At 69.6% G+C, this 22,779-nt stretch overlaps 12 protein-coding genes across 12 annotated transcripts; 6 read left to right on the forward strand and 6 right to left on the reverse strand.

Moving 5' to 3' along the window:
* Positions 1–219: 219 nt before the first annotated feature.
* On the forward strand, positions 220–1,051 carry MICPUCDRAFT_51948 (uncharacterized protein). Its single transcript, XM_003062233.1, has 2 exons — positions 220–279; positions 472–1,051. Exons 1-2 carry the CDS (start codon positions 258–260, stop codon positions 915–917), a joined length of 468 nt encoding a protein of 155 aa, XP_003062279.1. The 5' UTR covers positions 220–257; the 3' UTR covers positions 918–1,051.
* Positions 1,052–1,102: 51 nt separating this feature from the next.
* On the reverse strand, positions 1,103–3,416 carry MICPUCDRAFT_48488 (uncharacterized protein; the record flags this gene model as incomplete). Its single annotated transcript, XM_003062460.1, has 2 exons — positions 1,103–1,973; positions 2,422–3,416. The coding sequence occupies 2 exons, from the start codon at positions 3,414–3,416 to the stop codon at positions 1,103–1,105; spliced, it is 1,866 nt and encodes a 621-aa protein (XP_003062506.1).
* Positions 3,417–3,785: 369 nt separating this feature from the next.
* Positions 3,786–6,944, forward strand: MICPUCDRAFT_48489 (uncharacterized protein). Its single transcript, XM_003062234.1, has 3 exons — positions 3,786–3,872; positions 4,212–4,289; positions 4,510–6,944. Exon 3 carries the CDS (start codon positions 4,537–4,539, stop codon positions 6,496–6,498), a length of 1,962 nt encoding a protein of 653 aa, XP_003062280.1. The 5' UTR covers positions 3,786–3,872; positions 4,212–4,289; positions 4,510–4,536; the 3' UTR covers positions 6,499–6,944.
* Positions 6,945–7,017: 73 nt separating this feature from the next.
* On the reverse strand, positions 7,018–7,565 carry MICPUCDRAFT_51952 (uncharacterized protein; the record flags this gene model as incomplete). The annotated part of the gene is made up of 2 exons (XM_003062461.1): positions 7,018–7,251; positions 7,341–7,565. The coding sequence occupies 2 exons, from the start codon at positions 7,563–7,565 to the stop codon at positions 7,018–7,020; spliced, it is 459 nt and encodes a 152-aa protein (XP_003062507.1).
* A 162-nt stretch (positions 7,566–7,727) lies between these two features.
* Positions 7,728–9,179, forward strand: MICPUCDRAFT_51953 (uncharacterized protein; the record flags this gene model as incomplete). The annotated part of the gene is made up of 1 exon (XM_003062235.1): positions 7,728–9,179. The coding sequence occupies one exon, from the start codon at positions 7,728–7,730 to the stop codon at positions 9,177–9,179; it is 1,452 nt and encodes a 483-aa protein (XP_003062281.1).
* Positions 9,180–9,251: 72 nt separating this feature from the next.
* MICPUCDRAFT_51954 (uncharacterized protein) lies at positions 9,252–10,430 on the reverse strand (the record flags this gene model as incomplete). The annotated part of the gene is made up of 1 exon (XM_003062462.1): positions 9,252–10,430. One exon carries the CDS (start codon positions 10,428–10,430, stop codon positions 9,252–9,254), a length of 1,179 nt encoding a protein of 392 aa, XP_003062508.1.
* Positions 10,431–10,586: 156 nt separating this feature from the next.
* Positions 10,587–12,340, forward strand: MICPUCDRAFT_51955 (uncharacterized protein; the record flags this gene model as incomplete). Its single annotated transcript, XM_003062236.1, has 3 exons — positions 10,587–11,018; positions 11,109–11,312; positions 11,519–12,340. The coding sequence occupies 3 exons, from the start codon at positions 10,587–10,589 to the stop codon at positions 12,338–12,340; spliced, it is 1,458 nt and encodes a 485-aa protein (XP_003062282.1).
* A 346-nt stretch (positions 12,341–12,686) lies between these two features.
* On the reverse strand, positions 12,687–13,298 carry MICPUCDRAFT_48490 (uncharacterized protein; the record flags this gene model as incomplete). Its single annotated transcript, XM_003062463.1, has 1 exon — positions 12,687–13,298. A coding segment is annotated over one exon (582 nt), but the record flags the coding sequence as incomplete, so codon positions are not given.
* Positions 13,299–13,643: 345 nt separating this feature from the next.
* MICPUCDRAFT_3065 (uncharacterized protein) lies at positions 13,644–15,115 on the reverse strand (the record flags this gene model as incomplete). Its single annotated transcript, XM_003062464.1, has 3 exons — positions 13,644–13,957; positions 14,142–14,499; positions 14,615–15,115. Coding segments are annotated over 3 exons (1,173 nt in total), but the record flags the coding sequence as incomplete, so codon positions are not given.
* Positions 15,116–15,321: 206 nt separating this feature from the next.
* MICPUCDRAFT_51958 (uncharacterized protein) lies at positions 15,322–17,289 on the forward strand (the record flags this gene model as incomplete). The annotated part of the gene is made up of 1 exon (XM_003062237.1): positions 15,322–17,289. The coding sequence occupies one exon, from the start codon at positions 15,322–15,324 to the stop codon at positions 17,287–17,289; it is 1,968 nt and encodes a 655-aa protein (XP_003062283.1).
* Positions 17,290–17,478: 189 nt separating this feature from the next.
* On the forward strand, positions 17,479–21,757 carry MSH1 (mitochondrial-targeted muts 1; the record flags this gene model as incomplete). Its single annotated transcript, XM_003062238.1, has 4 exons — positions 17,479–18,177; positions 18,375–18,626; positions 18,770–21,322; positions 21,485–21,757. The coding sequence occupies 4 exons, from the start codon at positions 17,479–17,481 to the stop codon at positions 21,755–21,757; spliced, it is 3,777 nt and encodes a 1,258-aa protein (XP_003062284.1).
* Positions 21,758–21,819: 62 nt separating this feature from the next.
* Positions 21,820–22,489, reverse strand: MICPUCDRAFT_68471 (uncharacterized protein; the record flags this gene model as incomplete). Its single annotated transcript, XM_003062465.1, has 1 exon — positions 21,820–22,489. The coding sequence occupies one exon, from the start codon at positions 22,487–22,489 to the stop codon at positions 21,902–21,904; it is 588 nt and encodes a 195-aa protein (XP_003062511.1). The 3' UTR covers positions 21,820–21,901.
* Positions 22,490–22,779: the final 290 nt, after the last annotated feature.

The following is a 22,779-nucleotide window of genomic DNA, read 5'->3' on the forward strand; positions in this document are numbered from 1 at the left end:
GTCCCGTCGCCGCGTGCGCGTCGCGAGCGCCGCGCCTCGTCGCGTGTTGACGCTCGCGAGAGATGATGCTGATGATGAGAAAGAACGGCAAACAGCAACGACGCGACGCGATGGTCGGTCGGTCAGTCGACCGACCGCGGTCGGCGCCGCGATAGAAACGTCGCGCATCGAACGCGTAAAAGCCCCGCCCCCGGCCGCCGGTCGCCCTCTTTCTCGGTGCGAAGACGGATTTATCCCGAGCAGCGAACACAGGCATCATGCAGATTTTCGTCAAGACCCGTGCGTTCCCGCCCGTCGCGACGATCGCGCGCCTCGCCGCGCGCGATTTCCCGGGGTGCTCCGCCCGCGGACGAAAACCCTGAATCTTTCTTTCCGCTCGATTCCGCTCGCCTCGCGCGCCGCCCCGCGCGCCTCCCCGCGCGATCCGCCGACGCGCGCCTCCTCCCCCCCCCGCGATCACCCCCTCAACAGTCACGGGCAAGACCATCACCCTCGAGGTGGAGTCCTCGGACACGATCGACAACGTCAAGGCGAAGATCCAGGACAAGGAGGGGATCCCCCCCGACCAGCAGCGCCTCATCTTCGCGGGCAAGCAGCTCGAGGACGGCCGCACGCTCGCGGACTACAACATCCAGAAGGAGTCCACGCTCCACCTCGTGCTCCGCCTCCGCGGCGGCGGCAAGAAGCGCAAGAAGAAGAACTACACCAAGCCCAAGAAGATCAAGCACAAGAACAAGAAGGTGAAGCTCGCGTTTCTCAAGCTGTACAAGGTGGACGACGCGGGCAAGGTGACGCGGCTTCGCAAGGAGTGCCCCGCGGCGGAGTGCGGCGCCGGGGTGTTCATGGCGAACCACTTCGACCGTCACTACTGCGGCAAGTGCGGGCTGACGTACGTCCCGGAGGGGGTCAAGAAGTGAGCGGATCGGTCGATCGGTCGATCGATCGATGGTTCGATCGCGCGGTTAGGGCTCTGGCGCGCGCGCTCTGCGACTACGTGTGTACTGTAGCTCGTCGTCGCCGGTTATACTAACCTTACCTATCTTCGCCGCGAGTTTGCTCACTAGCGCCGCTCGCGCGTCGCTATCGCATCGCGCCTCCTATCCTACGCCGCCGCCGGCGGCTTCCTATTCGAGTACCGCCGCACGAGATCGCCGACGCCGAGCGCGCCGGTTGCCCGCTCGAACGCCGCCGCCGCGTCGGCGTCGAAGACGAGTTTTTTTTTTTCGTCCCTCGCGTCTTCCTCCGCGTCGCCCTCGCCATCCACGCGCACGACGCCACCCTCGACGCCGTTCAATAAATCGCACGGCACGAACAACACCCCGGGGGCGTCGCTCAGCGCGTGCGTCTTCACGCGGCAGCACACCGCGCCGCCCGCGGAGCCGTCGCACTTCTTCCCCGCTTCCACCCATCGCTCTTCGTCGACGACGACGCCGCCGCCGTCGTCCGCCGCCGCCATCGCCCCGCGCAGCGCCTTCGCGCCGTTCACCGCCCTCCAGTTGTCGTACGCGCGCCATCCGAACCAGTAGATCGGCAGGTTCGACAGCGGGGTCAGGAACAGCGGGAGCGTGAACGGGCACGCGAATAGGTTCCACCACATCCGCCGTCGGCACGCGCTCGCGCCGCGCGTCGCGAGCGTCTCGAGATGCGCGCGCGTCTCCTCGCGCGACGCGCGCGACGGATACGCCACCTCCGCGCTCGACGCGATCGCGGGCAGCTCCCCTAAGCTGCTCTCCTCCGGATCGATGCTCTCGAGGACGGCGGTCCCGGCGGCGTGCGCGCGCCCGCGCCAGCTCCCGCGCGGGTGCTCGCCCCACGTCGTCCACGTCGTCGTGAGCGTGCGCATCATCGACGCCATCGCGCGCTTGCCGAACGCGGGGACGTAGTCCTCGGGGTTCCGCGCGTTCGCGACCGCGTCCGCGACGGCGGCGTACCGCGACGCGTTCACCTCGTGCACCGCGCGCGCGTGGAACATCCTGCGCGGACGAGGAGAAGACGGGGAGCGTCGATCGATGAGGTGATGGAAGACGACGAGACCGCGGGAGACGAAGGATCGATCTGTCGACGCGAAACGACGCGACCGACGCGAGCGGCGGGGGGGGCGACGCGATCGACGCGGGAGGGGCACGGCGCGGGCGACGCGCCATCGCTCGTTCGCGAGCCTGATCGCGAGGATCCTCGCCCTCGTCGCGACCATCGCGCGTCGATCGAGGGGCGGAAGCTCCGCGCGTCGGATACTGATGACGCGGCGGACGCGCAGGAGCGAGCGAGCGAGCAGCTCGAAACTGAAGTTTGTTTCGTTCGATCCGCGCCTTACGCTACGCGCCGCCGCCGCCGCCGTCTATCCGTCTATCCGTCTAGCACCTCTCGCCACCACACCGCGCGCGTTGTCGTCGTCATCCCCGCGCGAGGTCGTGATCTAACCCGTCGTCCAATCCGTCCCTCCCGAGCATCACCCCGCCGACGATGCGCTTCGTCTCGCCCTCGGCGCGCCGCCGCTCGTACGCGTCCCATCCGTTCGTCTCCCTCAACCGCGCCGCGTCCAACGCGACGCAGCCTCGCAGCGAGAGCGTCGTCAGCGACGCACACCCGAGCAGGACGTCCTCACGCACCGCGGTCACGCCCGTGCGGTCGAGACCGAGCGTCTTGAGCGCGCGCAGGCGTCCGAACGCGCGCGGCGTCGCCGTCACCGCCGGGTTGCCGTCTAGGCGAAGCTCGACCAACGCGACGCACGCGCCGAGATGTCGCAACCCGGAGTCGGCGCCGTCGGCACCCTCTGCACCCTCGGCACCCTCCGATATTCGCCCGTTCGACCCCGCCGCGACCGCGTCGTCGTCGTCGTCGTCTCTCTCGTCGTCGTCGTCTCTCTCGTCGTCGTCGCCGGCGCGAAAGGCGATGTTATTCCGCGCCAAGTCCAGGCGCGTCAGGCGCGTCAGCGTCCGCACGCTCGCGGGCACGCGCGTCAGCTCGTTGTCGCTGACGACGAGCTCCGTCAACTTCGCGAGCGACCCGATCTCGCGCGGCAGCTCGCGGAGTTTGTTCCCCTCCAGTCGGAGCGTCCTCAGCGCGCGCATCGCGCACAGCGAGCTCGGCAACGATCGGAGTCGATTGAACGACGCGTTGAGCTTGTGCGCCTTGACGAGCGACGCGAAGCACGCGTCGTCGAGCGCCGCGATCGCGTTCGCGCTGACGTCGACCACGCGCGCGGCGTCGCCGAGCGACGGGACGTACGCCGGCAGCGCGGTCAGGCCGGCGTCGCGTTCGGTCACGATGCCCGTCTTTCGCGCGGAGGCTTCGCGCTTCGCGGTCGCCTCCGCGCGGCCGCGATTCCAGGACGACCCGCATCGCTCGAAAGCGACGGCGACGTCCGCGACGCGGTCGTCGAACCAGCCGGAGACGCTCGAGAAGAAGTCGCTCATCGGTCGCGCGACCTCCTCGCCCGTGCGTCTCGACGCGCGCGCATCTCGAATGGTGGCCACATCAATAATCTCGCGACTGCGTGCTCGACGCAAACCTGCCCGCGCCTCGAGCGAACGGGTAACTTTTTGCGCTGTAGTACGTACGAAAATTAATATCTGACTGCTCTTCGTACGATCCCAGGTCATAATCCCAGCATAATCTGGAGATCTCTATCCGGCATCGTCATCACCGCTCGCGTTTGCCTCCTTTGGCCGCGTGGCATCAAAAAGCGAAATTGTTGTTACCCGGGCCGAAGAAGGCTTCCGACGGGTTGGCGCGCGTCCGGACTCTCGCGCGCGCGGTGCCACAACGCACGCGACGGGATGAGCAACGTGTGCGATTATTGCGCGGTCGCGCCGGCGATCATATTCTGCCGCGCGGACAGCGCGAAGCTATGCGCGCAGTGCGACGCGTCGGTGCGTCCCCGACCGCCAACGCGAGCGCCCGGTTTTCCCCGAGGATGCGCCCCCCGTCATTTCAGGTTTTCAGCGGCGTCGCGCGCGGGCGGGGGCGGCGCGGCGCGTCGCGCGCGAGCGTCCGTTTCTCCGCGACTTCCGGGATGGACGCGTCGCGCACCTTTTGAAATCGTTCGTTCCGTCTCCGCGCGCGTTCGAGGCGGGGTGTCGCCGCGAACGCGCGCGGAACGCGCGACGCCTCGGACGGATGCGAACGACGCTTTTTCTCCTCCTCCGCGTTCGCGTAATTCCCCGTCGCGCCGACGCGGACGCTGACCTCCGCCCCCCTCCCCCGCGCAGGTGCACTCGGCGAACCAGCTCTCGAGACGCCACGTCCGGTCGTGGCTCTGCGACGGATGCTACGCGTCCAGCGCGACGGTGCGCCCCGCTTCGTCGCGCGCGCGTCGTTCCCGCCCGTCGCTTCTGGGTTTATAACGCGACGTTTGGGGGACCCGCGCTGCATCTGCAGCTTTTTCTCCTCGCCCGCGCGTCTCGCGTCTCGGCTCGCCTCGATCGGCGTCGAGATCTCGTCGCGTCCCCCTCCGACGACCTAAACTAAATTAATCAAACCCCCGAAAAAAACCCTTCAAACGCGCAGGTGAGCAACCCGGACGATAAGGTGGTCATGTGCGGCCCGTGCGACACCCTCGCTCGGTCCGCGGACATGTTTAAGCAGTCGCGCACGGATCACCGACGCGAGACGCTGAAATCGTTTTCGCTCGCCGAGGACGCGGGCGAAGATTCCTACGACGGCGGCGTCGACCTCGCGCGGCATCCGTTCAAGTCGCAGTACACGCTCCGCGGCGGCGTCACGAGCGGCGACGCGAGCGGCGGCGGCGTGAAGGTGGAACACGACAACTCTCGCGAGGGGAGCGCTCCCGCGCCTGGCGACGGCGGCATGGGCGACGCCGGCGCGGGTTCCTACGACGGCTTCAACCGACCGCGCGTCGGCATCGCGCCGCCGAGGCAGGGCGCGCCTGGCGTCGCGAACGTCGGTCAGTTTTACGGCGGCGCGCCGTATTTCGGCGGCGGCGTCGCGGGGGGACCCGCGCCCGCGCCCGGACCCGGACCCCTGGCGCGAGAGCATCACAACGCGCGAACGCAGTGGCCGGCGCCGGGATCCGCGTGGCCCGCGCCGGGGCGCGCGTCGCCGCGATCGTCCGCGCACCTCGAGCCTTGGAACGCCGCCGCAGGGCCGTACGGCGGGTCGAACGCGAACGGGGTCGGGACGGGCGGCCAGACGGGCGGCCAGACGGGCGAGCCCGGGGTGGATTACCTTCAGCGGATGGGATCCGGCAGTTCCATCTACTCGGACATGGGCGGCGTCATCGCGCAGTGGGGGACGAACCCGAGCGCGCACGCGGCGCTGATGCGCACGCCGTCGGACCCCATCGACATGTTCATGAATTTCAACGCGAGCCAGGGCGGTTTATCCCCCACGACGAGCGAAGGCGCGGGCGGCGGCGGCGGCGGCGGGTTCGGCGCGACGGCGAGATACGGCGACTCGACCGGGTTCGGCGTCGGCGGGCCGAGCGGCGCCGGGATGGGGATGCCGCCGGTGGGCGGGTACCCGGTCGCCGCGTTCGCGCACGCGCCGCCGTACGCGTATCAGCCGCCGCAGCCGTTGACGCGCGGGCCGCCGTCGAGCGGCGAGATGGTTGGCGGCGGCGGCGGCGGCGACACCAGCGCGAGGAGCGCGTCGCCGCCGTCCGGAGCCGGCGGCGAGCTGTACCGCGACAAGCGCGCGAGCAACAACAGCAGCGGCTACGGCTCCGGGGGCTCGCACTACAACCTCGTCGCGTTGTCGTCGCAGCAGCCCGGGTCGTTTCAACACGCGCCGGGCCAGCCGGGGCTGCACGCTCCGGCGCACAGCGGCGGGCAACCGATCGGGTACGCGCCGCCGCCGTTGAACGCGCACCACCACCACCACCACCACCACAGCGGCGTCGGGCCGGGGCCGGGGAGCTCCGGCGGGTTCTATCCGCCGTACGGCGCGAGCGTCGCGGACGGGATGTACGCGCAGGGGCCGTACAATCCACACGGCGTGCCGCCGCCGATGCACTTTTCGTCTCGACCGGGGAGTTACTCGGGCGGGCTCGCGCACGGGTACCGCTCCGGAAGCGGCGGCAGCGACAACGGCGGGCTGTCCAACCGCGGGTCATACGGCGACGGCGGCGGCAACAGCAGCGGCGACGGCTCCGGGTCGAAGCAGGTTGGCGGCAAGGACGGCGCCGGCGTGGACAGCGCGCGGTCGGGAGACTCGGCGAACACGCGCGCTCACGGCTCCATGGCTCCGGGCACCGCGGGACGCAAGGACATGCTCGCGAGGTATCACGAGAAGCGCATGCGACGGCTGTTCAAGAAGAAGATTCGCTACGCGAGCCGTAAGGTGCGCGCGGACAACAGAGTGAGGATTAAAGGGCGGTTCGCGCGCGCGGACGCGCCCATCGCGGCCATCGACAAGAGCTCCGTGCACAAGCACAAGGACGTCGTCAAGGCGGAGGAAATTCCGATCGACGGCGACGGCGAGGAGACGGAGGCTGGGCCGCTCGCGACGCCAGCGATACCGCCCGGCGCGTGCGCGTGAGCGCGCGCGTCGTCCAGTCTGACGCGCTCACTAATACGCGTCAGTACTGAACCCGGGACCCGGGACCCTTACACGACGGACGGGACGCGTTACGCCGCGGCTAAGAAGAGCCGCGCGCGAGACCGCCCGCATCGTTCGTTTTTTTTCACCATCATCACACCCCGCCGCTCGAGACGCGTCGCCGCCGCGGTTGATGGCGGGTTCGGGAGACTGGCTCGAACCCTTCGTCGACCGCGCGCGCGACCGCTCGAGCGAAGGACGGGCTCCGCCCTGGGTGACGTTTGGTCATTATTTTATATTCTTTCGCCGATTTGGCGCGCGTCGACGTGGCCACGACGACACTCGTCGTCGCTCGTCGCGCGCGAGAGGTTTTCTGTATCAACAAGGGACAGGCCGCTTTAGAAGACTGACACGATATTATTGTAACAAAAGTCATAGCTAGAGATAAAGAATCACGTCGTCGCGACGCGCTTTGCGGCGACGCCGCGACGTCGTCGGGCGTCGTCGTCGCGTCGTCCGTCAGCTCTTTTCACCCGCGCCTCCTCCTTTGCCCACGACCGCGCCTCCGCACCCGCCCGGGGCGTCCCCAGGAACCTCGTACTCCCCGTCCACGTGCTGCGGCTCGACCTGCATCTCGTAGTTCCCTCGTTCGTTCCCGCGCGCTTGCACGACGTGCAGGCGGATGAATGACTCCGCCTCGACGCCCTCCTGGATCTTCTTTCTCGCCTCCTCCGGTCCGAGGCTCCGGGACTCCTGCGCGCGCGGAGGGATTAGGGTTTAGGAGGGGGCGTCAGCGCTTTGGACGGACGACGCGACGCGCGGCGGGCGCGGCGGGGTGAGACGCGGAGGAGGGTCGATCGGTCGGCGATCGATGAATCGTTCGCCGACCGATCGCGGGGGGTTCGCGTTCGTTCGTCGTCGTCGTCGTCGTCGTCGTCACTCGCCTCGAAGTGCTTGCGGATCTCCCTTCCCGACGCCGCGAGCGCGGTCGCGTCGCCTCGGAACGCGTGCGACCGCGCTCGGAGGAGCGACCGGAACAGCCCTCGCGCGGTCGGGAGCGCGCTCATCCCGGTCGTCGCGCGACTCGATCTGGCGGACGGGCGGACGACTTTTCTTTTCGTCGGGCGAACAGATCTGATGCGCTCCCCGCCCGCGCCTCCCTCGTCCGCTCCTCACTCGGCGACGCGCGCTCGAGTCGTCGCCCTCCCTCGCCGCTAAACATGCGCACAATGCGCGTCCCGAGCACGGACGGCGTCGTGCTCGCGGTCCACGACCACGGCGTCGTGACGCGCGCGGCGGACGGCGCGTCGTCGTCGTCGTCCAAGTCGCCGAAGGAGACGACGACGAAGACGAGCGACCTCGTCACGCTCCTCCTCGCGCACGCGAACGGGTTCCACGGCCGCGTCTTCGACCCGGTCGTCGACGCGATGACGCGCGCGCGAAACCTCCCCTTCGACGTGCGCGTCGTCGCGTTCGACTTCCGCGGTCACGGGCGCTCGAGCGCGCCGACGACGACGCCGAGCGCGGAGGATTCGTATCGATGGGAAAAGTTCGCGGAGGACGCGCGCGCGGTCGTCGCAAATCTCAACCTTCGAGGCGCCTGCGTCGGCGTCGGGCACAGCCTCGGCGCGCACGCGCTGCTCCGCGCGGAAGCGGCCGACCCGGGGACGTTCTCCAGCGTCCACGCGTACGAGCCCGTGTTCGTCGTGAGCGCGGACAGGGTCCCGGGGCCGCCAGCGCCGCCGGCGAATCTCGCCGCTGCCGCGTCGCGACGACGCGAGACGTTCGAGAGCAGAGAAGACGCGTTGCGCGCTTACGCGTCCAAGCCGCCGCTGAGCGCGCTGCGCCGAGACGCGCTCGAGGCGTACGTCGACCACGGGTTCGTGGACGCGGAGGCGGAGGCTGCTGACGCGAAAGAGAAGAAGCTCACGAAGGGCGGTCGTCGCGACGGCGGCGGCGACGCGGCGGCTGCGGTCGATCGCGCGAGAGGACCGGTGACGCTCGCGTGCCCGCGCGACGTGGAGGCGCTCGTGTTCGAGCGCGGCGGCGAGGAGCGCGACGCGATCGCGATCGTGAGCGGCGGGCGGAGCGCGTGGGACGGCGGCGATAAAGGCGGGGATCGAACCGGCGGCGGATCGGATAGTGCTAGTTTCGGACGACGCGCGACGGTTCGATACTTTGGCGCGCGGTGCCCCGTGACGATTTCGCGCGGCGCCGCGACGGATCCGAGGGATCGCTCGAAAGGGATGTACGCGTCCGCGATCGCGCCCGTCGTCGCGGGGGACCTCGGCGATAACGCGAGGGTGGAGACGCACGACGCGTTGGGTCACTTCGGTGCGTTCTATACACTGGTCCCCATACGACCGCGTTCGCGTGGTGAACGCCGTTTCTTAAGGACTTTTCCCGGCGCATCTCTCCGCCTACCCCTCGCTTTCAATCCCCGCCCGCGACGCCTTTCAACTCCAACTGACGCCTTTCAACTCCACCCCGACATTCGCTCGTATGGAACGACCCTTAGGCCCGCTGGAGGACCCGGAGACGTACGTGGAGAGCGTGTGGAGGCACGCGGAGTGGGCGGCGGACGTCGCGGCGGCGGCGGCGACGGCGGCGGTCGGCGGGGACGGACCGATCGTCGCCAAGGCGCGGAGCCGGATGTGAGGGGATGCGCGTGTCGTGTGTAGGCGTTTTGGTGTAGACGAAGTATCGTAGTCGAAGGCTTCACGCTCGACGGTCGCGCGTCGACGCGCATCCGTCTAGGGCAATCCCGCTCGTCTCTTCTTCGCGGCGCTCCCCACCCCCTCGTTCTCCACGACGAATACGTCGACCCCGCACTCCGGAGGCAGCGCCACGCGAACCGTCCCCGACGCGCTCCCCGCGTCGCGGATCGCGCGCGCGCCCCTTCGCGCGCCGTCCGAGAGCGCGAACTCGTCCCCGGACCATCCGAAGACGCGCTCGTCCGAAAACGCGTCCGACGCGGTCGCGACCGACGCGCACGTGTCCGTGTCTGACACCGTGACCGTCGTCGTCGTCACCGCCGCGTCTCTCGGCGCCGCGACCGCGGGCGTCGGCCCGGTCGACGGCGGTCCGAGCGACGGCAGGATCGACCCCGGGAGCGGCTTCACCCCTCTCGGCGCGTGGTTCAGCCACACGTTGGCGAGAAACGTGATCCGCCCGCCGCCGCCGCCGCCGCCGCCGTCCGCCAACTCTCGCAACACCCCATGTAACATCCTCCCGTCGAACGACACGTGCTTCCCCGCCTCCGGGTAGCTCGCGCACATCGCGCTCGCGCGCGGGCTCCCCGCGGACGTAACATCGTCTCCGCCGCCGCCGCCGCCGTGCCCTCTCGCGACCGGCCCGGCGACGACGCCCTCGAACACCACCGTCGGCGCCTGACGCGTCCCGCCTGAACCGCCGCCGGTGAGGTACGTCACCGTGCTCACCTGCGGGTGCACCCACAGCCCGGTCGCGACGCGCAGCTCCTCGTCCTTGTCCCAGTGCAACTTCAGCGACGGGCGCGCTTGGACCCACCACTCTACGCCGCTGCTGGATTCCTCGAACGCGTCGGGACCGCGAAGATCGCGCGTGTGGAACGCGAAGATCGCGGCCGCGAGCTCCTCGAGCGCGCACCGCGGCGCGCGCGCGGCGCGCGCGCTCAGCCAGTGCGTCGCCGCGTCGCCCGCCAACGGCGAGTCCACGAGCAGCGCGTCCGCGACGAGGTCGTCGATGGACGACGGCGGCGTCGACGGCGACGATGATGTTAAATCGTTCTCGTCTTCGGACGTCGGCGATCGACCGCCGGCGGGGACCAGCGGCGCGAACGCGTCGAACGCGCGGAAGGCGTAGTCCAACCCTTCGCCCGCGCCGAAGACGCGCCCGTCGGCGTCGAGGACGACGCACAGGTCGTCGCTCTCGGACTCGGACCCGGAGGCCATGGCGACGGCGCGGCGCGTCGTGACGAGCGCGCGCGCGGAGACAGTAGGACGGAAGTAGTGTTCCTTCGTTCATCACTTCTCGGAGACGCCGACGGCCAAACTCCTTTCTCTGCCCTGAGCCACGACGGCCGCGCGCCACTCCCCGCGCCCGCGACCATGCGCGTCCGCGCCGTCCGCGCCGTCCGCGTCCCTCCCCTCGCCCCCGCCTCCGTCGCGCGCTCGCGACGCGCCGCCATCCGACGCGCGCGCTTACCCGCGCGCGCGCCTCCCACCCCGCGCGTCTTCTCGTTCGAGGGCGAGGCCGCCACGGAGGACGTGCTCGAGTCGTCCGCGGACCGCGGTGAGCCCTCGACGACGACGACGACGACGACGACGACGATGAAGACGACGACGGCACCGCGCGCCGCGCGTTCCTCAAGCGCCGCGCACGCGGGCACGCGCGCGGTCGAGGAGCGCCCGGGCGCGCCGCCGACGCCGTCCGCGCGCTACCCGACGGTCACCGCGGTCGACTACGAAAAAGTCCCGCCGAACGCGACGCGTCTGCCGCCGCCGGACCTCCACGGACACGACTCGCCGCGGTTCGAGGAGGTGCGTTCTATACACTGGTCCCCATACGACCGCGTTCGCGTGGTGAACGCCGTTCCTTAAGGACTATTGCCGGCGTGTCTCTCCGCCCAGGGTCCCTCGCTTTCAATCCCCGCCCTCGGCGCCTTTCAACTCCACCTGACGCCTTTCAACTCCACTGTCGAGGAGGTGATATCGCGCCGCCGATCGTGCCGCGACTTCGCGCCGCCGCCCCTCGGCCTCGTGCACTTGTACGAGATCGCGCAGCTGTGTTGGGCGGGTCAGGGGTTGACCGCGCCGGAGGAAGCGCCGGATAAGGTGCGTTCTGTCCTGTGCCTACACTGGTTCCCATACGACCGCGTCGGCGTGGTGAACGCCGATCCTTAAGGACTTTACTTCCCGGCGTTTCTCTCCGCCCATCTCTCGCTTTCAATCCCGACACACCTCGACGCCTTTCAACTCCGCTTCTGACGCCTTTCAACTCCACCCCGATATCATCGCTCGTATGGACCCTCGACCCTCAGTACGGTCACGCCGGCGCGGCGTCGCGCGCGGCTCCGAGCGGCGGCTGTCTCTACCCGCTCAACCTGTACGTCGTCGTCGCCCCGGGCGGCCGCGTCGGCGGGCTCGACCCCGGGGCGTATCGGTACCTCCCCGCGTCTCACGCGCTATGCGCGCTGAGTCCGAAGGGAGACGAGCGATGCGCGGACGACGCCGCGTCCAGGCGCGCGACGCGTCGGACTCCGAACCACACGTTCGTTTTTGACACGTGGAAGTACTGTAATTCCATCCGTATCCACCAATCACGCACCCGCGCGACTGACACGCGTGCGTCTTCTTCCCACTGCAGGGCGGAGATCGAGAATCTCGGCGAGGCGGTCTGCTTCGACGCCGCCGCCGCCGACGGCGTCCACGGCGCGCTCGCGCGGTCCACGAGCGCGCAGGCGAACTCGACGGAGTACCAGACATGGATCGACGACTCCGCCGTCGTCGTGCTCGTCACCGGGAACGTTCGCGCGACGGCGAAGCACGGAGGACTCTACCGGCGATTCGCGACCGAGCTGGTTACGACCGAAGCCGGGATGGTCGCGGAGAACGTCGTGTTACAGGCGACCTCGCTCGGCCTCGGGGCGACCCCTATCGGCGCGTTCGACGCGCGCGCGATTCATCGGACGCTGCCTTTGAAAGAGACGGGCGAGGACCCGCTCGTGATGCTGGCCGTGGGCGTTCCGAAAGGGAGCTTCAGGGAGCACCACGGCCACGGCCGCGCGGAGGACGAGCAGAGCGCGAGGGCGGCGGAAGTCGCCGCGAAAGGTGAGGAGACTGCTCGCCGTACGACCCGATGACTTACTTTACTTTACCATCGTCGTCGCGTCGTCGCTCTTCACCCTGCGCGCGCTTCGCTTTCAACGCGCGCTCGACCGGAGCGACGCGCGACTGACCGACGCGTTCACCCCGACCGAAGCCAAAGCCGCGGAGGAGGCGGCGGCGAGAGAGCGCGCGATGCGAGACGCCGCGACGCCGGAGAAGGAGGAAACGCACGACGTCGAGGCGTGATGACGACTTCGACGACGCGACGGACGACGCGCGCGCTGCCCTGACGAGTGAACGCCGCGACGCGGCCGAGGCGCGAGCGAGCGAGCGAGCCAAAGAACGAATGAACGACGAACGACGAACGACAGACGACCGATCGAGAAAAAATAAATCGTGAAAAAATAGGTCATCGCTGCCGCCGCCGCCGCCGCCCTAGTCGCTCTTCTTCCGCGTCCCGTACTTCTTCTCGTGCGCGTGCGTCCCCGGAATCTCCGCGAGCTGCGACTCCGGTCTGCCCTTGACGAACGCGAGCACGATGAGCGCGCACGCGGAGACGGCGAAGTAGTTTCCAAACGTCTTCGAGTTTTTCGCGAAGATCGCGCCTCCCGTGCCCGTCTCCGCGAACCTCGCGCACACGTGCGCGACGAGTCCGTCCACCATTCCCAGCGTGAGCGGCATGAACGACGCGCCGCCGCGCTCGGTCTGCTTCCCGAACGCGCACACGAGCTTCGCGATCGAGGTCATCACGAGAAGGCACCCTATGATCTGGAAGACGAACGGCGCGGTGACGCACGACTTGGCGCAGACTTTCCCGCCGCACGCGCCGAAGACGCCGTCGGGATCCACGCTCGCGAGGAGCGGGAAGATCGCGCCGGGGAGGAGCGCGACCTGCTTGACGCCGACGAGGAGCGAGACCGCGTTCATCGGCGCGAGGATCGCTTTGAGGTACAAGGGGGCGTCCGCCATCGTCGACGTCGGGCGATGCCGTCCGCGCCGCGATTTGTGACCGATGTGCGTTCGCAGTGCGAGCAGAGTCAGGTAGCAGAGTCGCGGTTTTTCGAGGGCGGCTGGATGGATGTGTTTTCCTTCGTCACCCTCTACCTCGACTCGCGCCAAACGTGCTATTCGTCCGTCCGTCGTCCACCGCGCCGCTCGTCATCTCGTCTCTTCGTCGCGCTATCATATTCGTCGTCTCTAGGCGTCTCATCACTTCAGGAACACGCGCAGGCGAAGCGAGCGCTTCATCTTCTTGTCGTTCACCTCGAGGTCGATCCGCCGCGCCGTTCCGTCCTCCGCCGCCGTTCCTGCCCCCGCGACGTCGTCCGCGTCGTCGGGGACTAAATCGACGAGCTTCTTCCCCAGGTTCGCCCTCGTCTCCTCCTCGAACACGCCGCGCATGTACAGATGCCCCGCCGTCGCCGACGACACGCTCGGCTTCTCGCACTGGTTCGGAAACTTCTTCACGCACGCGTCCACGACGTCTCCCAACGCGACGTCCCGCGAAAACTCAACGCGGACGCCGGGAGAGCACGCGGGGCACTCGTCGTCCTTCTCGTACGCCACCGTGTGCGTGTACACGCCCTCGCGGCCGTTGTACATCATGAAGTTGTTCATCCCCTTGACCGCCATCGTCACCATCTTGAACACTTCTAAGGGCCGTTCCATACGAGCGAACGTAGGGGTGGAGTTGAAAGGCGTCAGTTGAAGTTGAAAGGCGTCGAGGACGGGGATTGAAACCGTGGTGTGGGCGGAGAGAAACGCCGGGGAAAGTCCTTAAGGATCGGCGTCCACCTCGCCAACGCGGTCGTATGGGGACCAGTGTATAGAACGCACCTAACGCGCACGCCGCGGCGACGATCGCGTTGGTGCTCGGAATGGCCGGAATGATATTCTTGACGACGCCCAGAGTGTGACGGTACGTCACGCCCTCGATCTCGTGCGCCTCCGCGCGAATTTTCGCGCGCTCGTACACCCACGCGACGTGCTCTTGAACGTCCCCGTCGAAGGTTTCGTTCGGCCGCTCCTTCCCCCACTGAATCAGCCGCGCGTACTCCACGCAGTGCGCGGCGCACCGCGGCGTCTCCGCGATGGTGCACAGCGGGAACCCCTTCTGGGGTGGGAACAACCACCGCGTGCACTCGAAGCACGGCGTGATCCCGGGGTATATGACCCTCGCGTGGCCTTTGAAACCCTGCGCGATGTTTGCGAGAGAAGGAGGGAACGGAACGACGTGTTAATAAGAACGACCCGCGGGAAACGAACGGTCTCTTCGATCGACGGGAAACGGTCTTCTTCGGTCTTCTCACCTCGGTGCCGCCGTCGACCATCGGCTTGATGGTCTCGCGAATCACCTCGTCGTTCTCGTCGAACTCTAAGAACCCGCACGCGACGGCGTTGAGGTACGACCTGGCCTCGATGGAGTCTAAGCCCATGACGAGGACGTGGAACTGTTGGTACCACTCGTCGGGCTTGTCTTCGATCCGGCAGTGATGCGGCGTGACCTTGCACCCCGAGATGCGTCGCTCGATCGCTTCCGCCGCGCAGATGGCCTTGCTCTTCCCGACGTCCTGATCGCGAAACAAGAACTGCCGGTTCAAGTTCGAGACGTCGATCGTGTCCATGTCGATGACGTGAATGTCCTTAAACCCGGACAGCCCGAGGTCTTTCAGGAGCTCGCACCCGAGCCCGCCCGCGCCGACGACCAAGAGTTTCACGTGATCGTGCAGCAGCGTCTTCACGTCCTCGCCCGGCTCGAACCCCGGTCCGGCGAACCGTCCGGGTCTCAGGAGGAGGTAGTCGATGTCGCGCCATCTCCCGGGGCCGTCGCCGCGGTGGTCGACCTCGCGCAGCGGGTGGTCGTCGTCGCCCTGCATCGCGCGCGGCGCGTCGTGGATCTGATCATGAGACGTCGCGCGCGTCGTCGTCGTCCTGTCCGACGAAAAAGAGAAGAGAGTCGATTTGAAAACCACGCCACGCCGCGCCGGTCTGGTCGTCGCAGTGACGCGGGCGCGCGATGTCGTCCCGCCCGGGCGCGGACGCGATTCCCGTCGCGCGGCCGAAGCACCTCGGCCGCGGCGACGCCGCGAGGGACGCGCGGAGGGAGACGCTGCGTCTCGTCGCGGATCTGGACGCGTTCCTCGAGCGCAATCTGAAGCGCGCGTCTCAGCTGACGGCGTTCGCGCCTCCGTCGACGTCGTCGCCGTCGCCGCCGACGCGACGGAACCCCGCGAAGAGCGCGTTCAACGCCGCGACGCCGAGGAGCGAGGCGGCGCGCGAGGACGCGACTGCGACGGCGACGGCGTCGACGTCGTCGGCGACGGCGACGGCGACGTCTCCCGCGCGCGTCGCGGGGACGGACCGCGCGACATCGTCGTCGTCGTCGCCGCGTCGCGGCGGCGGCGTGGACGCGCCGCTCCTCGCGTCCCCGGTCGCGAGCGCGAGCTACGGCGCGGCGGACAGACCTCGAGCGCGCCGGTCGCTCGTCACGACCCCGGCGCCGGTCGCGCCGGGGTCGGCGAGGGAGAGGAAGACGGCTTCGGAGCGGGAGGGAGACGCCGAGCGAGGAGGAGGAGGAGGAGGAGGAGGAGGAGGAGGACGCGGCGGCGGCGGAGGGAGGTTCGCAGCCATCGATCGCGTCCTCGCCGTGCGCGAGCGTCGCGCCGCGCGGGACCCTCCGCGCGCTCCCGTCGCCGCCGCGACGACGACGGAACGACACGCCGCCGCTTCCGACGCGTCCTCGTCGTCCGACGACGACGACGACGACGACGACAACGTCGGACGTCGCGTACGCTTCGACGGCGACGCGTCCGATATCGTGAACTCGCTCAAGGCGAACGCCGCGGCGATGGCGGCGATGGTCGCGGAGGTCACCGCGACCGCGATCGCGCGAGCCGAGGGCGGCGGCGGCGCGCGGGTCGTGAACTACTCGTCGTCTTCCTCGGAGGAGGAGGACGACGACGACGACGACGACGACGCGCAGCTGTGCGCGGTCCCGTCGGGCCTCCGCGCGTACTCGCCGCTCGCGAGCCCGAGACGACGTCTTAAGCCGACGGCGGCGACGTGGTCGCCGACGCGTAAAGGCAGCGTGCACACCGCGCAGCAGCGGCAGCACGCTGCGGGCACGAAACCGAAATCGAAAACGGTCGAGGCGCAGCCGTTAGACGACGACGACGACGCGGTTCTCGAGGAGCTTCGAAGTCTCCGCGCGCGCTTACGCCGCGACCCGAACCCCAACGGTCCGTCGCCGGGCTCCTCCGCGGCGTCGCGATCGCGCGGCGCGCGCGTCTCGAGCGCGCTGCGCGACGTCGAAGACGCCGCGGCGACGAGGATACAGGCGCGCTACCGCGGCGGCGTCGAACGCGCGGCGTTACCGATGTTTGAAAAAGCCGTCCGACACGCGTCGCGCGCGGCGGCGCGGCGGCTTCGACGCGCCGCGCGCCTCGCGATCGCCGCCTGGGCGTCGCTCGCGCGCGCTCGACGCAGGCTGCGCTCGAAAGCGCGCGCGTGCGTCATCAAGCACGGGAAGTGGGCGCATCATCACCTCGGCGGCAGCGTCGGAAGAGCCGGAGAGGCGGCGGCGTGGCGAGCGCGCGACGACGACGGCGTCGCCGGCGTCGCCGACGCGTTTCGAGACTGGCGTCACGCGGCGTGGTCGTTCACGCGATGGCGCGAGTGGGCCGCGTTTGAGGCGCCGGTCGTGAACGCGAGAGAGGGCAGTGATGCGGCGGCGTGTTTGAGCGTGAGCGTCAGCGGGGAGCTCGTGCGGAAGTCGGTGGGGGACGGGACGATCGAAGTCGTCGCGGGCGGCGGCGCGATCGGCGGCGGCGGCGGAATAGGCGGTCGAGGCGGACGACGGCGCGCGGAGCTTTCGAGTTCTTCTTCTTCCTCCTCGTCCGAGAGCGAAGAGGAGAGGGAGGTCGTTGGGAGAGCGCGCGCGTGGAGGACCGCGCGGGAGGACTCGGACTCGGACTCGGACTGGTGACGCCGTGCTGAACAAAATACCTGAGTAGTACAACTAGTCATCACTCAGCTGCAGCTGCGCAGCTGTCGCTTTCGCGTTCAAGCGTCTTCGCGTCGACCAACGCGCTTCGCGCGCGCGTCGTCAGAGCCGACCGCGTCGTCCGTCCCCGCGGGTCTTCGCATGCGCGCCGCGCCCGGGTCCAGCAGCGCGATGACGCTCGGTGGCGTCGCGCGACGCGTCGGACGCGCGCTCGGCGCGCGCGTCGCGTCCGCGGCGTCGTCGATCCCCGCGGGCGGTTTTCGAACGACGACGACGCGCGCGCCCGACGAGATCGCGCGCCGATCCGCGGCGCCGTCCATCGCGCGCGTCCGCGGAAGCGCCGCCGCGCGATTCGCGCTCCCGCCGCGCGAGCGGCGCGCGTCGTGGATCGCGCGCGCGGACGGCGCCGCGCGCGAAGACGCGCTCGCGTCGTCGTCGTCGTCGTCGTCGTCGTCGTCCTCGGACGAGCACGACCATCTCGCGTCCCCCGCGGACGAGACGCACGGCGCGTCCTCGCCGTCGTCCGACGCCGCGTTCTGGCACGCGCAGGTCACGGGCCCGAGCGTGAGGCAAACCGCGCGGCGGATGGCGCGTCGACTCGACTTCGCGAACCCCCTGGGCGTGAACCTGTCCATGAAGGGCGCGTCCACGACGGAGCGCGCGGACGGCACGAGACCCGCGAGCGCGCGAACGACGCTGTACGACTACGCCAAGGGCGTCAAGGCGACGCATCCGCGCAAAGTCCTCCTCGTCCGCGTCGGCGAGTTCTACGAAGCCATCGGCTACGACGCGGTGATGCTCGTCATGCACGCGGGCCTGAACCCGATGGGCGTCTCCGGCGTCCCGCGCGCCGGGTGCCCGATCGTGAAGGTGCGTTCTATCTCACACTGGTCCCCGTACGACCGCGTCGGCGTGGTGAACGCCGATCCTTAAGGACAAAAATGCCCGGCGCATCTCTCCGCCCATACAGTACATCAATCCCCGCCCTCGGCGCCTTTCAACTCCGCTTCTGACGCCTTTGAACTCCACCCCGATATCATCGCTCGTATGGACCCTCGACCGTGAAGATCCAAGAGACGCTCGATCGCCTCACCCAACGCGGCTACGCGTGCGTCGTGTGCGAGGAAGTCCCATCGATGAACCCGTACGGCACGCGCGCGCCGCCGAAGGAGCGCTACGTCGCCGCGGTCGTGACCCCGGCGTCGCCGCAGTACGTCGTCGGCGCCGCGGAGCACGGCGACGACGTCGCGTTCGACTCCGCCGCGCCGCCGCCCGTCGTCGGCGTCGCCGCGACGTCCGCGGGGTACACGATCGTCGCGGTGAGACTGCCTCCCGTACGACCCCGTTCGCGTTGTGAACTTCATTCCTTAAGGACTTTTGCCGTCATCACTCTTCACCCGCGCTTCCCTTTCAACGTTCGACCGGTAAGACGTTCGACTGACCGATCGCTTCACCCACGCAGGTCGAGCCGGATTTGCGTCGCGTCGTCGTCGCGGAGGGACTCACCGCGGAGAGCGCGGCGGCGAAACTCGCGGTGGGGGGCACCGCGCCGCCGTTGTATCGCCACGTCAGCGTGGACCGCGGGCACGCGGCGCGCGGGAACGCGAGCGCGGGCGTGACGGGGTCGACGCGGCGTCTGCGCGCGGAGGTGGAGGGCATCCTATCCGCGGCGTGCGCGGACGGCTCCTTCATCGAGCAGCAGCGGTACGGGCACGACGTGAGGGGAGACGATCCGGTGGAGGGCTTACTGGAGCTCGTCCGGAGGGAGTACGGGCTCGCGCCGGACGCGGCGTTCGAGACGGTGACGGCGAAGGCGACGTCGTGCGCGCGAACGGGGAAGCCTCGACCGGCGCCGCTGACGCTCGCGACCGCGCAGCAGCTCGGGGTGTTGCCGACGCGGAGCGTGCCGCCGCTTCTGTCGCACGTCCTCCCCGCGAGCGCGGGCGCGCCCGCGGCGTGCAGGGCGTACCTGCAGGAGTTGTTGCTGCACCCGCCGCCGCGCGACGTCGCGGCGAAAATTTCGACGGCGGCGGCGGCGTTGACGAGCTCGACGATCGCGGGCGGCGTGCCGCGGCTGGAGGTGACGCCGCCCGGGAAGGTCGCGAAGCTGCTGCGCACGCGCGAGGGCTCGCATGTGTTCTTCGCGGAGGTGGTCGCGATGGCGCGCGCGGTGAGGAAAACGCTGACCCACGACGCGGCGGAGATTAGAACCGCTGGGGAGTGTTTACTGTCGCCGACGGGGTTGAAGGTTGGTCGACGCGTCGACGCGCGCGCGCTCGCGGAGAGGTGCGCGGAAGCGGAGGCGATCATCGCGCGCGTCGTCGCCGCGGAAGCGCTCGAGGGCGGCGGCGCGTGCGGCGGGTACGAGCGCGAGAGGGCGCGCGACGACGACGAAGAGGGCGAACACGCCGTCGTCGACGACGACGACGACGCCGCCGCGTTCGACGCCGACGCGTTCGACGACGCGCACGACGGCGTGAACGACGCGCCCGCGCGCGTGCCGCACGTCCCTCGCGCGTTCGCGCGCTTCAACGAGCCGTGGCGCGGTCGCGTCCGAAGAGACGTCGTCGCGACGGAACTCGCGGCGTGCGACGACGCGTTGAGAGCGCTGTCGCTCGCGATCGAGGAGGACTTGGCGCCCGTGATCGCGGCGGCGGAGGCGCTCGCCGCCGCGAAGACGGCGAAGAACCGCCGGTGCCACCTCGAGCACGACGCGCGGAACAACGCGCTGTGGCTGAGGCACGTCCCGGCGTCCGTCGCGAGAGGGGAAAAAATCGACGGCGACGACGGTGCGATTTCGCCGTTGATCCACCCGCGCGACCGGTACGGCAAGGAAATCTCCGACCGCTGGTCCACGCCTCGCGTCGAGGCGGCGCTCGACGCGTACCGCGTCTCGAGCGCGGCGTGCGCCCGCGCGGTCGCGTCGCGGCTCAAAGCGCTCGCGGACGACCTCGGCGCGCACGTCGCGGACCTCGTCGCCGCGGCGACGTTCAGCGCCATCGCCGTCGCGGTGACGCTCCACGCGACTCGCGCGACGCGGAGAGGGTGGCGGCCGGCGTCGCTGCCGCCGGCGTCCGACGCGACGACGCCGTTTAAAACGGTCGGTTTACGACCGTTTTGGATGGACGACGCCGGGCCCGGGTCCGCGGTGGAGAACGACATCACCCTGGACGGGGTGTCGATCCTCACCGGGCCGAACATGGCGGGGAAGAGCACGGTGTTGCGGTCGGCGGCGGCGTGCGCGTTGCTCGCGTCGTGCGGTTTATTCGTCCCCGCGCGAGAGGCGACGGTGCCGCATTTCGACGCGCTGCTCGTCCGAATGTCGTCCACGGACTCCCCCGCGGAGGGCTTATCCTCGTACGCGGTCGAGATGGCCGAGGTCGGGAGCATGTTGGACGTGGTAACGCCTCAAACGCTGGCGTTCATAGACGAGCTCGGGCGAGGCACGGAGGCGACGCACGGCACGGCGATGGCGGGCGCGGTGATCGAAGCCATCGACCGCGCGGGCGCGCGCGGCATCTTCGCGACGCACCTCCACGGCGTGTTAGACCTGGACCTCGAGCTGTCGCCGTACGCGCGGCGCGTGAAGATGGAGACGGTGAAGGACACAGCTGCGGGCGCGAACGGGAGGGTGCGACCGACGTGGAAGGTGGTCCCCGGCGAGTGCCGCGAGAGCCTGGCGTTGCAGACCGCGATCGACATGGGCGTGAGCGACGTCGTCGTGTCGCGGTCGAAGGCGCTCTTGACGCAGCTGATCGGCTCTGAAGAGCGCTCTTCGATGAACACGAACGCGAACAACAACGCGGTCGATCGCGTCGGTCAGGCCGATCCTTCGCCCGCGCGTTCGCGTTCGCGCCGCGATATCGCGCCGCCGTTGGCGCGGTTGCGCGCGACGCTCGCCGTCGCCGCGGCGTCGCTCCCCGCGCTCGACGGCTGTCAGGACGTCGCCGTGGGGACCGTCGCGCGCGACGAGATTCCCCCGCCCGCGGCTGGCGCGTGGTCGTGCGTGTACGTGGTAAGTTCTTCTTCACACTGGTCCCCATACGACCCCGTCCGCGTGGTGAACGCCGTTTCTTAAGGACTTCGCTCGGCGTGTCTCTCCGCCCACCCCTCGCTTTCAATCCCCGCCCTCGATGCCTTTCAACTCCGCTTCTGACGCCTTTGAACTCCACCCCAGCTGCGACGCGACGACGGGTGGGCGTACGTCGGGGAGACGGACGACCTCGCCGGGCGGTTGGAAGCGCACAGGGCGACGGCGAGGAGGGAGTGCGGGGCCGCGGCCGGGGGCGTCGAGTGCGCGTTCGTCTCCGTCCCGAGGGAGGCGGGGGGGAAATCCGCGGCGAGAGCGTTGGAGGCGCGCGCGATACGCGCGCTCGTTGAGGCGAACGTGCCGCTGCTGAGCGCGTCGGACGCGCGGAACGTCAGCTTTGGAAGCGCGCGGCAGCGGTGACGACTGGACGACGCGAGTGGTAGTGCCGGGCGAGCGCGAGCGCGCCGCGCGCACAGCTGTGTGAAACCAAAAGAATGGTAAACTCCCCGACTCCGCTCGCTCGCCCGGCGCCCCGGCGCGCGCGATCGATGAACGGCGCCGCGGCTAGTCCACGGCGCGTCGGACGTTGTCGTCCGCGGCGCCGACGCTGACCCGCCACGACGTCACGCGCTCGATCGCCCCCTGCGCGCGCTTCCACCACTCCCGCGCCGCGCGCATCGCTCGCGAACGTCCCGCGCGGCGCATCGCGCGCGCGGCGTGCGCGGTCACCTCCAGCGCGCCCGTCACCGGCGCCAACGACGCCGCGAGCGCGCCGTGGAGCGCGTCGCCGAAGAAGCCGCGGCGACCGCGCTCGCGGCGGCGCTTCTTCTCGGCGCGAGGAGCGGACGAGGACGACGGCGCGTCCGCCTCGCGCGTCGCGGTCGCGGTCGCTTCGGCGTCGCCGGTCGCGGTCGCGGTCGCGGTCGCGGTCGTCGTCCCACCGCTACTCGCGCTCGCGGCGGCGGGGGACTTCTTCTCGCGGGTCCTCTCCCTCGCGGGTTTCGGCCGCTCCATCGCGACTCGGACGCCGAGCGCGCGTCCGATCGCGAGCGCGCGTCGGCGGCGCGGCGCGCGCTGACGCGCCGTCGACGGGAAGGGGCGATCTGGTTTAATGTTTGGCGTCGCGTCGCGTCGGCACCCGAAAAGCTTCATGCATCAGGCGCCACCAGACGGGGTTCGACGACGCCCCGACGGCCACGACGCGCCGCGCCACCGCCGCGCGACGCGAGCGCCGACGACGATGCGCGCGATGCGCGCGACGCCAGCGACCGCGCGGCCGCGCGGCTCGCGTCTCGCGCCGCGGCGACGGCGCGCGTCCGTCGCGTCGCGCGCGCGCGGTCCCGCGACGCCAGCTCAGATCCGGCGATGACGAGGACGAAGGATGACGAGGCGATGATAAACGACGCCGACGAGGCCGACGACGGCGCGACGACGACGACGCG

This window comes from Micromonas pusilla, assembly GCF_000151265.4.
Source record: "Micromonas pusilla CCMP1545 genomic scaffold MICPUCscaffold_12, whole genome shotgun sequence".
In the NCBI taxonomy this organism is placed as follows: domain Eukaryota; kingdom Viridiplantae; phylum Chlorophyta; class Mamiellophyceae; order Mamiellales; family Mamiellaceae; genus Micromonas; species Micromonas pusilla.